At 39.3% G+C, this 14815-nt stretch overlaps 1 protein-coding gene across 1 annotated transcript in view; it reads right to left on the reverse strand.

Annotated features, from left to right (window-relative positions):
• The window catches only part of SP3 (Sp3 transcription factor), a 48810-nt gene that overhangs the window by 7957 nt on the left and 26038 nt on the right, over positions 1-14815 (reverse strand). The window contains exon 5 of the mRNA XM_058664649.1: positions 1834-2026. Coding sequence (XP_058520632.1) covers positions 1834-2026 — 193 coding nt within the window. The remainder of the gene's footprint in view (positions 1-1833; positions 2027-14815) is intronic.

Consider the following 14815-nt stretch of genomic DNA (forward strand, 5'->3'; position numbering starts at 1 on the left):
AAGGGCCCAAGCACTCAGGTCATCTTCCACTGCTTTGTTAAGCACATTAGCAGGAGGCCGGGTTGGAAGCAGATCAGCAGGACAGGAACCAGAGCCCAAGTGAGATGCCAGCATAGTGGTGGCAGCACAACTTGCTACACCATAATGCCAGTGCCCAGAATTTGGTATTCTAAAATCCAAATCTGAGTTCTGATGAGCACATATTAGTGTAATAAAATAAAAGAATTTCTTTTTTCCATTTTAAAATAAGAAATGGGTGAAATATGGGCCAGGCCTTTATCCTGATTAGATTTGACCTTCATAAACAATTTATCTTTTAAAGCTTTACTAAGAAGCAGATTTCAGAAGCTACGGCCTAACAAAACTTATTTTAACAGATCAAAACAATTGAAAGAACAAGTAAAATCTGTAATGGTTAAAAAGTAGATACGGATATCCACGAGTGAGCTGCAAACGATCATCCCCTTGGAGGCAGCACAGTATGACAGTTACAGCACTGAAATATGAAAGTGTGCCCAAATTCCAGTTGTGTATACTCTGAGAAGTCATTCTCTAGGTCTCACTTATAAGACTAAAACAGGTCTTTGTGGCACTGAGAGCTAATATTCTGAATCAGCTGCTCAGTTCCCAATGCAGTGCCCAGCCAATGTACCTGGGAAAGCAGCAGATGATGGCTCAAGTCCTCCACCCATCCGGAGACCTAGATGAAGTTCCAGGCTCTTGGCTTCAGCCTGGCAAAGTTATGAGATCTTTCTCTCCCCACCCACTCCAACCCCATGTCAAATAAACAAATGTTTAAACGGGGGGGGGGGGGGAGTAAGTTCTCAGTGTTAGCTATTGTTAGCCATTATTTCTTTTTCTAGGTGGTCTAGCCAATGTCCTCAACAGCAAAGAGAAAGGCTTTCTTACATCAAGCTCATATTTCATTCATTGTCTGTTGTCTACTTTAAATAGATTTCCAAGAAAGGTATGTTAATAAGGCCTTTCACTATGACTAGGCATTGGGGTTAGTAAACCCTGTAGTATGGTACAATAATTATGAAAGTTTGATGGAAACTTCCTATTAACAAAAAATCCCTCTTTGTCCATTAATCCCATCTAGCTTGATATTAATATTGCTACTTAAACTTTCTTTTTGTTAACACTTGACAACAAATCCTTTTTGCATTCTGCTGCCAATCTTTTTTGAGATGTCCCTTATAATCAACATCAGACTGGATTTTATTGTTTTTCAAAATATGATCTGATTCTCAATATTATAATTATTAAGCAAACTCATCCATATTTAACATAATTACTGATCATTCTGAGTTTATTCCTGTCATGTTATTTATCCTAATGTTTTTCATAAACACTCCAATGAAATACTATAATGCCAGTTTCTTAAAAAAATCATCATTAAGGCTTATTTTTCCTTTCTGTTGAAAATGTAAATGCTTATGCTTATCAAGTATTTCAGAGCTGCTTCTTAACTTATTTTTACATAACTGCTATTCTCAAGCTAAGAATCAACTTTTTCATCTGTATTTGGCAAATCTCTTTGCTGGTTTGCAAATATGCTAATTTCTGTTGTGGGTCTAAAAAAAAGGCATCTGTTAACACTGATTTTTAAAACACAAACTAAATTTTTTAAGTTTAAAAAGCATTTAGAACAGAAAGTTCTATTTCATACATTTTGTCTTTTAAATTCCACCACATTCAAACAGACACACACCCAAAATGATCATGTAATGAACAACTTGCCACAATTAAGTGATCCAGCATGCAGTATATCAAGAATCAGGGTGATGTTATTAACGCTCTTAAAAGAAACTATGGTTTGTATGTGCATACCTCCCACCACCTTCTTTACAGTTGGGACAGGTGCAAGCTACCCTCCGAAGTCTCTTTCCTTCTTGATGCTGTTGGTCCCCTTCTTCATCTACCACCTGCACTCTTAAGTGTGTTAGATCATTGGTATTCAAGGTAGAATCACCACTGAGCTGCCACTCTTCAGGATCAGGCTCTTCTTCCTTGATCCTAATATCTAAAGGAGAAAACAAGTACAGATGAGAAGCAGCCCACTGGCCCAAAATGACAGCATGAGATCTGAATCTCCTAAGGAAAAGCTGTGTGTTATGTTGGAGTAAAAAATGCAGAACCTAGTCATTGCTCCTCATTTTGGCTTATTCCTCTCCAACAGCCTCCTTTATTCCAATTATTAGAAATCAGACCAGAAAGGAACTAAAGCCAGTGTGACAGCTTCCTTTTTTAAAGATTAGGAAAGAAAGAAAAACATCAATGATACTTGCTCAACTAGTCAATAAATCCAATGATCAATTCAGACTGGCACAAATTCTAATGCCTTTAATTTCTCTTTCATAACTTGCATCCATCATGCCTACATGCACATGGTATATGAATGCAAAAGAAGAATAAGAATTCACTTAAAAGTGTCATTCATGCTAAGATTTAATTACTACTAAAATATAATAGTCACATTATGGTAGAAGGATGTATACAAGTATGAGACAGTTTCTATTACTAAGGAATTTTATCATATATGACTGGAAAACAAAAATGAACAAATAATGGTGTAATAAAAGAGATGGCATGGCAAGAAGTTTTGGCATTTTCTTAGCAGGACCAACCAGCTTTCTTTATTTACATACCAAAAACAAGGCTATATCATTTTCTAAGTGAAACTAAGAGCAGATCAATTAATACTTTTTAATCTTAGTGGAATTGTTTTTTAACACTCAGTGGTTTTAGAACAAACACTGAATGTAACCATCTTTGGTAAAAATAAATTCCCAGCAATTTTTATTTGATGTATGTAAATTAAAAATCTTACCTCAGGGCTATTTAACCAATTCTTGGGCAATAACAGCCTTAAAAATTACATTGACTTAATAACTCCTGAATTTATATTAATGAAAACAATAATGTGTAACCAACAGTATCTTAAGCTTACCTAACAACCACACCAATCAAGGGGGAAAATGGGAGAGGGGATCTTGGCCTGGGTGGATGGGCACTACCATCCCATGAGAGCTGAAGAAGATCCAGGCACAGGGGAAGGACAGTTAAAGAGTCCTAGGCAGAAAGGCATCCGTTGGTACTGTTTTTGAGACCTATGACAGAGCTTCAAAAGGCTGATGGGGAAAAAAATGGAATTAAAGAGATAACGTGTATTTTCCATATGCCTGCAATAGCCAGGGCTGGTCCAAATAAAAGCCATGAGTCAGAACTTCACCTGAGTCTCCCACAGGAGTGGCAGAGGCTCAAGCACTTGAATCATCCATCATCTGCTGTCTCACAGGTGCACATTACAGGAAGTTGGATCTGAAATGGACTTGGAACTTGGATCCAGGCAATCTGCAATAGGGTGCAGGAGTCCCTAACAGTAGCCTAACTATAGTGGCAGCATCAACTGCCCTTAGATAAACTTTAAAGTGCCCTCATCCAAAGAAACCAGACCCACAGATCTGGAACTTAACAAGAGACAGGTATGTGCCAGAAATACAGAGACTGGCGCATCATCAGTACTCATCAGTATTTACACAGTAATGAGGCCCATTTAAAGAAACAGACAGATCCGTCAGGGATTGAAGGTAGAACGAGAAAAGACGTAAAAACGTGCTAACAAAAAGATTTCATTTCAAGAAAGACAGGAAGCAGATATTAAATACTATAATTAAACTAAAAAGCTATCAAAAGGTGAAAAAGTGTTAGTAGGTATATTCAACCTTTTCAAGATGCCCGGTTCAGAGATCAGAGACAAACATGGCAGCAGAAGCTAAAGACGCTGCAAAGGGGAACATGAGAAGGCATATTTGACAGACAGGAAAAACAGATAAACATCATTCTAAAAAGTTTTAAGAAAGATCCAGTTTGGAAACACAGAAGTGAAGTTCTGAAAAGTCAGGACATGATCATCCAAAAGATGTAGAAGTTAAGCTGATGGAGAACAGCCTTTTCCTCTCACTTACTCATTCATTCAGTAATATAACTGTCTATTCTGTGCCCTGATACATAGTGAATCTGACTTGGTGGCTGAAATTAAGGGGAGAGTGAACAATCAGAAATTAATCCAATCCTTTCAGATAACCAATATAAATGAATCTTAGCTTCTGTTCATTTATAATCAGATGTTCACTTAGATCATTATGCCAAGATTGATACTACACAGATATTGTACAGTACTAGCTTTCACAAGATGACTAAAACAGCAAACATCAAATGTACAGAGTTGAATATTAAGTTCATATAATACATGTTATTGGGTGTTTTAAAACTATTTTACCATTCAACCTTTTATCAATGTGTATTCGGCACTACATGTGATAAGGCAGTAGGAAAAGGCAGACAAAATACATCAAGAAGCGATGGAGTCTAAAGACGTGATGCTTGAGAAGACTGGCAGACACAGAGAACAAAAAGCCACAAACGAGACAGGACCTGAGAGCCTACAGAACTAGAACAGGTCCAAACGATATGTCTTGTCCATCCATCAAACCTTCCTTATCACATTCCTTACTTACCAGCAATCTGACTGGACAAGTCACCAACTTCAGGTGAGTTGCGTCCATCTATTTTCTACACAGCCTCTCAAAATCTTCTTGCTAAATAAAAATCTAACTGTATTACATGCCTGATTCAACATTTTGTACCAATTCTCTACTTTGCAGAGAATAAAGTCTCAACTCATTAAATCAGTATTCAATCTGACACCATTATTTTCCAACTTTAATATTAAAATACCAAAATTCTCATCATTTTCAAAACACAGCCTTTCCCAAAGTGCCACCTTTGCATGCACTACTACTCTCCTAGACTGTCATCTAGCCTTCTTGCTCTTCAGGTAACACTTCTTACCCTTCAAAACGAGTTTGAAAATAATTTCTTTATATATGCTTATAACAGAATCAATTATCTTTAATTAGAAAGTGCCCAGAAAGTATCACGTATAAGTGAACCGACCCTTCTTAAGAAGGAACTTTCAACACAGGTCACAATCTATCCAGAAGCACTTTATCCCCTTCTTTTCTAGGCTCTGCGCACATAAAATGAGATGAAAGGTTAAAAATTTCCTAAAAGCTCAGTTCACATGAAAAAACCAAAGTGTTTGCTGAAGGCAGGAATTACCCAACAGTTTATACCCAATTACAGTATAGTCACTGCACTTACCTCAGCCACCATGGAATCATACGAAATTAATTAAATCAGCAAGTTCTAAATAACTCCCCTCTGCCAAATGCAAACCAACTTAAAAACAGAAATAGGCTAAGCAACCCTAATCTGAAATGCTCCAAAACTCAAAACATTTTGAGCACCGTGTACACTCAAAAGGTTAGGATTTTAGGACACTTTCCATTTTTTATCTAGGATGCTCAGTATATGCAAATACTCCAAAAAAAAAAAAAAAGAACATCTGAAATCTATAATTCTTCCAGCACTGAGCATTTCCAAAGAGGAAGACAAAACTCATACCTTAAAAGTAAATCTTCAGTACTAGACAGTCAAGTTTACCTCTTCCTTACTATTTTAGCATAGATGACAGAAAAACTTTTTTTTAACAGTGCTCTGTCAGTGTCCTATATGGTACCAAGTTATCAGAAATTTACTCTGTACAAGACTCAGGAGAAAGATAAATAATACACTTCACAATGGCTCACAGAAGTATGAAAAGATACTCAACATTATTAAAGTTCAAAGAAATTAAATTTTAATTAACAATATCATTACTGATTTATTTGTGTGTGTGTTTATTTGAAAATTATGCGACAGAGAGAAAGGGAGATCCATCTTCCATTCACTGGTTCCACACTCAAATACCTGAAACAGGGGGGTGTCAGGCTGAAGTCAGGAGCCTGGAACCATGCGGATGGAAGGGACTCAAGATATTTGGGCCATCATCCCTCCACCGTCCCAGGCACATCAGCAGGAAGCTGGATCGAGAATAAAGCAGATGTCACTCAAACTGGTACTCCACGAGATGTGGGTATCTCAAGTAGTGATATAACACACATCTGCTCTATGACTAAAAAATTATACAACTGTATCAACTTTTGTTAAAGTAATACTTATGAACAAGTGGTAGAATTAGTCAGTTAGGAACATCCTTAAAGCAGAGCCAAAGGTGGCTGCTAAAAGATTTGATGGCTGGTTACTATATGAGGTTTAAGAACAGGAAAGGAAGTTTGCATCCCAAGCAACTAGAAAAATGGAGTTGGTGCAAAGCAGGTTTAAAAAAGGTCACGGGATGGGAGGTGCCAATCACAGACCTAACTCTGTATGTGAAAGCTTTGGCATGGCTATTAAATACCCAAATAAAGACATGGATCAGGAAGCTGATGGGTCTAGAGTCCAGGCAGCAATCTGGCCTGCCAATACAAATATAAGCAGCACTGGGTCACCTGGAATACCATTTAAGTAGAAGGAACTCCTGGACAATGCAGCATGAACAAGCAGAGGAGACTGGAAAGGAGATCCCATGAGGTCAATGAGAGAAGAAAACGGGCACCCAGAAGCCAAATGAAGAACCCATTAAAAGAACATAATCTTCCATGTGAAACGCTCAGTAAGTAAAATAAGGGGGGGAAGCACTGTGCCATAGCAGGTAAGGCCACAATGCTACATCCATATGGGCAGAGGTTCAAGTCCCAGTCACTCCAATCTCCAATCTAGCTCCTTCCTAAAGTGCCTAGGAGAGCAGTGGAAGACGGCCCAAGCACTAGGGCACCTGAACCCATGTGAGTCATGGGGATTGCATTCTATGCTTGGTCCAGCCCAGCCCCAGCTCTTGGGGTCATTTGGGAAGTCAATCAATGGGCAGAAGCACACCCTCTATGACTCTCCTTCCCCTACACCACCTCTCCAATTTTGTCTTCCAGATAAATAAGCGAAGCTTAAAAAAAAAATACACCTTTGGGATAACAATAAGACAGTCACCAATGATCCTGATAAACACTGTTGCAAGGCAATGGAAAGATAATGAAGACACACAGAGACAACTGAGCTTTGCTGTAAAAGCAAGCATTAAAAAATTGATTAGACCACAAATGCAGACTTACACCAATGTAGTCTTTAAATTCAGTTGCAATATCTGAGTAAGATATACTGGCGTTATTACAAATGAACAGGCCTACTTAAATGTGACCTTTGGTACTTGAGGAAAAACACATTTAAATACCAAAAATATACAGAAACTCAAGGATATCAGCATCATATCTAACACATAACATAGTACATTGAAGAACTTTTACAAGCTAACCAAAGTACTGGCTCTTTTATTATATTTGTTAAAACATTTAACTTTCCTTTTCACCTAATCTGATACAGCACTGACACAATATGTCTCCCATAATCACGGCTGTTTTCAAAGTCTACAAATAAAACAACCTGTTGAAGAGATTCAGCAGAAAAAAATACTACATACCTGAACAAGAGCTGAAGAGAAAACAAGAAATTGAAATTATAACACATATATACACAGACACACACACAGAGGTATATATGATATAACCGGAGATGGGAATGCTAATAACCCATGGCAGGCCTAATTTCTATTATAATTTCTACTAAATCTACCATCTTCCTGATTTTCTATGCCAAAACAAATTCTAATTTTTTAAACTAATTCCAAATTTATCAATAAATTAAATATGTAAGATAAATTGGATCAAGTTTGAAACACTCATAAAATCCCTAGCACTAGACAAATATGAATTGCAGTACTGTTGATAAAAAGAGGCAATCTTTAGCAATAGTGAAATCAGTATGATGTTGATGCTCTTATCAAACTCTCATATACTCTGTGCCTTTAACTTTTTTAAGTATTAACAAAATCAATTCATTTAATCCTTTGCTTATTTCTTTTGTTTTATTTGCTTTTTATTGTTAACATTACTTTGCCATAAAAATCACCTAAATAAAATTACCAAATAGGGCCCAGTGCAACAGCATAGTGGTTAAAATCCTCGCCTTGAACGCACCGGGACCCCATATAGGCGCCAGTTCTAATCCCGGCAGCCCCGCTTCCCATTCAGCTCCCAGTCTTTGGCCTGGGAATGCAGTCAAGAACGGCCCAAAGCTTTGCGATCCTGCACCCATGTGGGAGACCTGGAGGAAACTCCTGGATCCTGGTTTCGGATTGGCTCAGCTCCAGCCATTGTGGTCAACTTGGGAGTGAAGCATCAGATGGAAGATCTTCCTCTCTGTATATCTGCCTTTCCAATAAAAATAAATAAATCTTTAAAATAATAATAATCTCATAAATCTGGCTTATTTTGTTTTGTTTTTAAGTTTTATTCATTTGTTTATTTGAAAGAATTACACGAGAGGGAAAGACAGATCTTCCACCCACTCGTTCACTGCCTAGATGGCCCACAAGGCTAGGCCTATGGCAAGTCAAAGCCAGGAGCCCAGAAGCTTCACCCACATCTCCAATGCGGAAGGCAGAGCCCAAGCACTTGCCCATCTTCCACTGCTTTCCTCAGGACACTGGAAGAGAAATGGATTAGAAGTGGAGCAGCCAGCATCACAGGCCATAGTTTTACCCACTGCACCACCAACATCAACCCCTCACACACTTGTTTTAATTGGAATTGTTGTAATCATCTGGATTCCTGTGGACAATTCTGAACTCCCTGAAGTCTTTTTAGTGATTTTTCTTTTAACGGAAATAGTTCTAAATTATAGACACAGGTTCCTAAAACATAATTAGTCAGGTGTAATCAAAAAGAAATTAACACTTTAGTGGCAGCTTTTAAAACGGAATTCTAGGGCCTGGCACAATAGCGTAGTGGTTAAAGTCCTCGCCTTGAACGCACCAGCATCCCATATGGTCGCCGGTTCTAATCCCCGCAGCCCTACTTCCCATCCAGCTCTCTGCTTATGGCCTGGGAAAGCAGAAGAGGGCAGCTCAAAGCCTTGAGACCCTGCACCTACGTGGGAGACCTGGAAGAGGTTCCTGGTTCCTGGCTTCGGATCAGCACAGCACCAGCCGTTGTAACTCACTTGGGGAGTGAAGCATTGGACGGAAGATCTTCCTCTCTGTCTCTCCTCCTCCTCTCTGTATATCTGCCTTTCCAATAAAAATAAATAAATCTTAAAAAAAAAGGAATTCTATTCACTTGCCAAACATAATCAAAATATAAATATATACCATATTATTTGTCATTAACATTAAACAGTCTCTTCCCTGATACCCCTCCTGAGATCTGGATCCTAACTACTCTCTTTCCCTATGCAGGCAGTGTGGTACAGAAGGTCAAGCCACTGCTTGAAGTGCTGATTCAAGTCCCAGGTGGCTCCACTTCTGATCCAGGTCCTTGCTAACATGCCTGGGAAGGCAGGGGATGGCCCAAGTGCCTGGGCCTATGCCACCCACAGAGCTGCCAGGGAGGCCCCCTGGGGAGTGAACCAGCAGATGCAAGAGGCCCTGCTATCCTGGGCTTTCCCCTCTCCTTCTTCCTCTCTCTGAACCTTTCCAAATAAATCTTTAAAAAAAAAAAATTTAAAGTGCCATTTATTACAGCAGTTTTCTAAAACTGCCATCAATATTTTTCTACTCATTTGGAAATTATACATTAACAGGATTACTCTTCCTATTACACCTAGATAATATCATCCTTAATACACAATCACATGAACATAATGAAATAATGAATCTTGTAATACACCATACATAGTATCACTATAGTCTCACCACAAATATAAGAAAAACATTGTGATGTTAAATTAATACATGCAGAATGCTTTTCTTTTACCATAATTATCTGAACTACTAGGATAAATCCTTGTTAAGGAAAAGCAAGTCTGCTGTCAGAGGCTTTACTTAGATAAAATTCGCTACTCTTCAGACACTGTTAGCATACTGTTCATGTTAACATACGTTAACTCATTTCACTCCCATACACTCTGACAATAGTTTCTGTCTACTTTCTAGACAGAGGAGAAAGCAAGGAGGTTATTTAGTTTCCCTGAAGTCACTCACAGTTGAAAACGATGCAGCAATTACACAAGATAAAAATTTGTATAAAATCACACTTTAGCACAATTATTGCAAAAAAAAAAAAAAATTTGGTTCGTTACCAAGATCAGTTCATTGAAATGGCAGCTTTAAATAAGCCTTCCTTATACAGAAATATGTGACTTTAACTGCAGTTCGAGCAAATCAAACTAAAATGAAGTTTAGAAATTGAGAAATATTTCAAAAATCTAAAGTACACAATGAAATACTATGTAGTCTTAGAAAAAGAAATTCTGACAGACTACAAAATGGACATAAAGTCAATAAGCCAGCCATAGAAGGACAAATGTGTATGCTTCATGAACGTAAAGTATATATACTAGTCTAAATAATATACAGAAAGCAGAAAGATGAAATTCATTTTGCCAGATCAAAAAATTCTAGGGATTCAATGAATAATTATGTGAACTTAAAATTACTGAACTGTACACTTAAAAATGGTTAAGATGATAAATCTCATGTTGTGTATTTTTTACATTAAAAAAAAAATTAGCAAGGGGCCCAGCGTTGTATAATAGGTAAAGTTTCGGCCTGCAATGTCAGTGTCTCATATGGGCACCAGTTTGTGTCCCTGCTGCTTCACTTGCAACCCAAATCCCTGCTAAGGCCTGGGAGAGGCCCCTGCCTCCCACGTGAGAGATCTGTGAGAGATCCCACCTTGGGCCTGGCTCAGCCCTTGCCTGCCTTCTCCCCAGCCCCTCTCTCACACTCTCACTCACCTTCTCTGTTAACTCTGCCTCTGAAATACTTTAAAAATAATCTGGGAGTGTCTTGTTGCTTCCTCTTCCTATGAAATAAACTCTGCAATGTCACAGGTAAAAAGCTTAAAGTAACTATGAAGGATACACATCAGTAGTGTAAATAACCAGTGCAGAGAATACCCTTCCCAAGGCTCCACTCCTTAACCACCACTCCAGCTTTCCACCTTCCTTTTCAGATTAAAAGGAGAAAACTGCTCTGGGGCAGGCAATGGCCTACATGTCATTACCAGAGAGCCTAGGTTCCCATTCCAGCTTCCAAGGAGCACCCTGGGAGGCTGCAGCTGATGGCCCAGTACAGGTTCCTGCCACCCACATGGAAGACCCAGACTGTTCCAGGCTCTGCACTCCTGCCAGTTGCAGGCACTGTAGGCTGAATCAGCAGGTGAGATGAGACATCATTGTGTCTCTTTTCAAAAGAAAAAACTACAGACTGCTATAAAATTAAAGGTTAAAAAAGCTGTTCTCCTGGTTAATACAAAAATGAGTCTCCAATAATTCCTAGCTGCTAGCTAACAAACAGGAATAAAGTGATCTGCTATACAAAAAACGGCCTTACTACCAATAGCTATGACGACGCTCGCTGTTCAAATCCCAACAGCACCTTTTGCTCATTATAAGTGTAGACTCAGTTTTTAGAGACAACGAAAGAGAATATGAAGCTGTATGTTAGGAATTCAGTAAAGTATTCAAAGCGGAATACTATATATGGAAAAAATAAATATATATTTACATATATATTTAAGATTTATTTATTTTATTGAAAAGGCAGATTTTACAGACAGGAAGAGAAACAGAAAGATCTTCTGTCTGCTGGTTCACTCCCCAAGTGACCCCAATGGCCGCAGCTGAGCTGATCTTAAGTCAGGAGCCAGAGGAACTTCTTCTAGGCCTCCCACATGGGTTCAGTGTCCCATGGCTTTGGGACATCCTCTACTGCCTTATCAGGCCACAAGCAAGGAGTTGAACAGGAAATGGAGCAGCCAGGACACAAACCAAAAACCCATGTATGATCTTGGTAGTTGCAAGGTGAGGACTTCAGCCACTGAGCCAGGCCCACAATATACTTTTGATTTAAAACAAGCTATCATAGCAATTGAATCCTAACTTAATTTACTTCCCTATCTTTAAATCACCCACTCTTCGAAACATTGCATCACTAGAGGACAAACCTATACTCCTGCTCAAGTCTCTGTTAAAGTAAATTTCAATTGGGGGAATATGTAAAAATAGCAGTAGGCAATATCTGATATATTGTTTTAAATCTGAAAGAGAAAGAGCCCATCTACTGGCTCACTCCCTAAACATGTGCAACAGCAGCCAGAGCAGGCCTCCCTAAAGCCAAGCAGGTAGCAGGGACCCAACTGCCTAGGTCATCACCCACTGCTTCCAAGAGCTTGCATTAGCAGGAAACAAGAACTCTGCCCCACAACTCTGGTATGCAACGGGGGAGTCCCAACTGGTGTCTTAACCACTAGGCCAAAATCCAAACCCTAAACTTGATTTTTTTTTTTTAAAGATTTATTCAGTTTATTACAAAGTCAGATATACAGAGAGGAGGAGAGACAGAGAGGAAGATCTTCCGTCCGATGATTCACTCCCCAAGTGAGCCGCAACGGGCCGATGCGCGCCGATCTGAAGCCGGGAACCAGGAACCTCTTCCAGGTCTCCCACGCGGGTGCAGTGTCCCAATGCACTGGGCCGTCCTCAACTGCCTTCCCAGGCCACAAGCAGGGAGCTGGATGGGAAGTGGAGCTGCCGGGACCAGAACCGGCGCCCATATGGGATCCCGGCGCGTTCAAGGCGAGGACTTCAGCTGCTAGGCCACGCCGCCGGACCCTAAACTTGATTTTTAAACCTTACCTTTCATGATCTTATTCTCAAGTTTTTGTAGTGTCTACTCAGTAGATACATATGTTCCTCCAGGTTCATTTTCTTAAAAATGCAAAAACAGCCTCCAACTTAATTCCATTGCCAATTCTTTTAATTGTATAATCCCAAGAAAAGTCTCTCAAATTAGGTGGCTTGAGTTGCCTCTTAAAATATTATATAGCCATGTCAGAAGAGAATTACGTTATGCTTTTTAGATACTCATTATTATTAATTGTTGAAGCACAATGGTAATGGCACACAATAGAATATAAGCTTAATTTCTAAAATTTAACCTATGGTTTTTTGCTAAAAGCTTCAAATACAAAACATCATAGATTTTAGAAGTTTTATTTGCTGCTTTTGTTTCAGTACTGCTGTACACTTCAAAATATATTACTTGAATTATTTACCAGATAGTTACCAGATTAACTACAGGTTACCATAATTTGAAGAGAAATCTCTCCAGAATCAATTATTTACTTATCTACTATCCTCAGCAGGAAGCTCCAAATATTCTTTTTCAATGACTCTGGTTTATTAAAGATAAGTTGTGATATTAGACAAGAACACCAGAAAAACAAAAACATCCAGAATGTTCACTTCTTTTATCTTGTTTTTTTCACCAAAGTAAACTTACTGCCTAATTACACGTTTTCACAAGAAATTTCCAATGTGTCCTTGCATCTGGGACCCCAGGTCTCAGGATATATCAGAGCAACCCAATTAAGAACTGCTTTGTACACTGGTGTTTCACCTAAGACTTCGTTTGAGGAAATGGTTTGGCAGCAGCACTGAACTAAAGTTCACACTGCTGTCACTGCTACTGTGGACAGGGGGAAGAGGCATGGTTTGGGGGTTTTCCCCCCTTCATCAAAAAATACATATATGCTGCCTTTAAACAAAACAAGGAAGTTCTCCTTTTTCAATCATGTGAGTGATATGGGAACAACTTCAACATCAGGTCCAAATGTGATCCCTCTTCAGAAAGATCCACTTGTATTCACAAAAATAACCAAGTTATCTACCTCACTTCCGTTCAAATGCTGTCCACACCCTCCACCGTGCCCCAAACACACCCTATCCCTGCAAACAAAATCTCCAAAGAAAGGGGACATGGCAATCACTGATTCATAGCAATTTATAAACTCCACTGAGGAGACAGTGCAAGGGTGTTCTCTCGGGGGTTAGGGGGGACAGAATGCTCTGATTCATGGGGACGTGCTCTGTCTCAGTGGCTCCTGGCTCTGCTCCTGTGGGGATTTTGCCTTGTGTTACTCTCTTCCACCTCAAGTGCAATGAACATCAGTGTCCCTCCTTAGGCAAGCAGGTTAGGGAAGGATGGGATGGAAAGCAAGATCATTAAATCTCAAAATCACATTTTCAGATTTCTGTCCCTGAATAGTACTGCCAACTCCCTGAAAAATTCAGAAGGTGTCTTACCTGTTTGATTCCAGCTATTTCTAAGCGCCAATACCTACAACCACCATTTTTCTAAGAAACACTTCTTAGATTAACTACATTCTCCTGTCATGCCCCCATGATAATGCATATCTGTTTCTCTCTACTTAATTGAGGGTAGCTTGAGTTGACTATATGGCTATAGGAAGAAATCTACATTTATTTTTAAATAAGAAGCTTCTAAGTGGTTTTACTTATTTCCATTGGGAAGTCATATATAGAGAGAAGGAGATACAGAGAAAGATCTTCCATCCACTAGCTCACTCCCCAAGTGACCCCAAGTGGCAAGAATGGTTAGAGCTAAGCTGATCTAAAGCCAGGAACGAGAAGCTTCTTCTGGGTCTCCCACGTGGGTGCAAAGTCCCAAGGCTTTGGGCCGACCTCAACGGCTTTCCCAGGCCACGAGCAGGGAGCTGGATGGGAAGTGGAGCAGCCAGGATATGAACCAGTGCACATATTAGATCCAGGCCTGCAAGGCGAGGACTTTAGCCACTATGCCACCACACCGAGCCTCGGGAATCTACATTTTTAGACCCTTTCTTCTACTCCAAGTGAGTAAAAACTATCACTAGGTGTACATTTATTCTTAGTTGGTAGACATTATTGTAAGTTATTTTAATTTATTCAGAAGTTTCAATAACGGCAGTGGTAACTGCCAAAAGACTGACTTGTGATTATCTGTTCAAGTCTTCCAAGTCTCATCTTTCACTGA

The sequence above is a fragment of the Ochotona princeps genome, chromosome 5, assembly GCF_030435755.1.
Source record: "Ochotona princeps isolate mOchPri1 chromosome 5, mOchPri1.hap1, whole genome shotgun sequence".
Lineage (NCBI taxonomy): Eukaryota > Metazoa > Chordata > Mammalia > Lagomorpha > Ochotonidae > Ochotona > Ochotona princeps.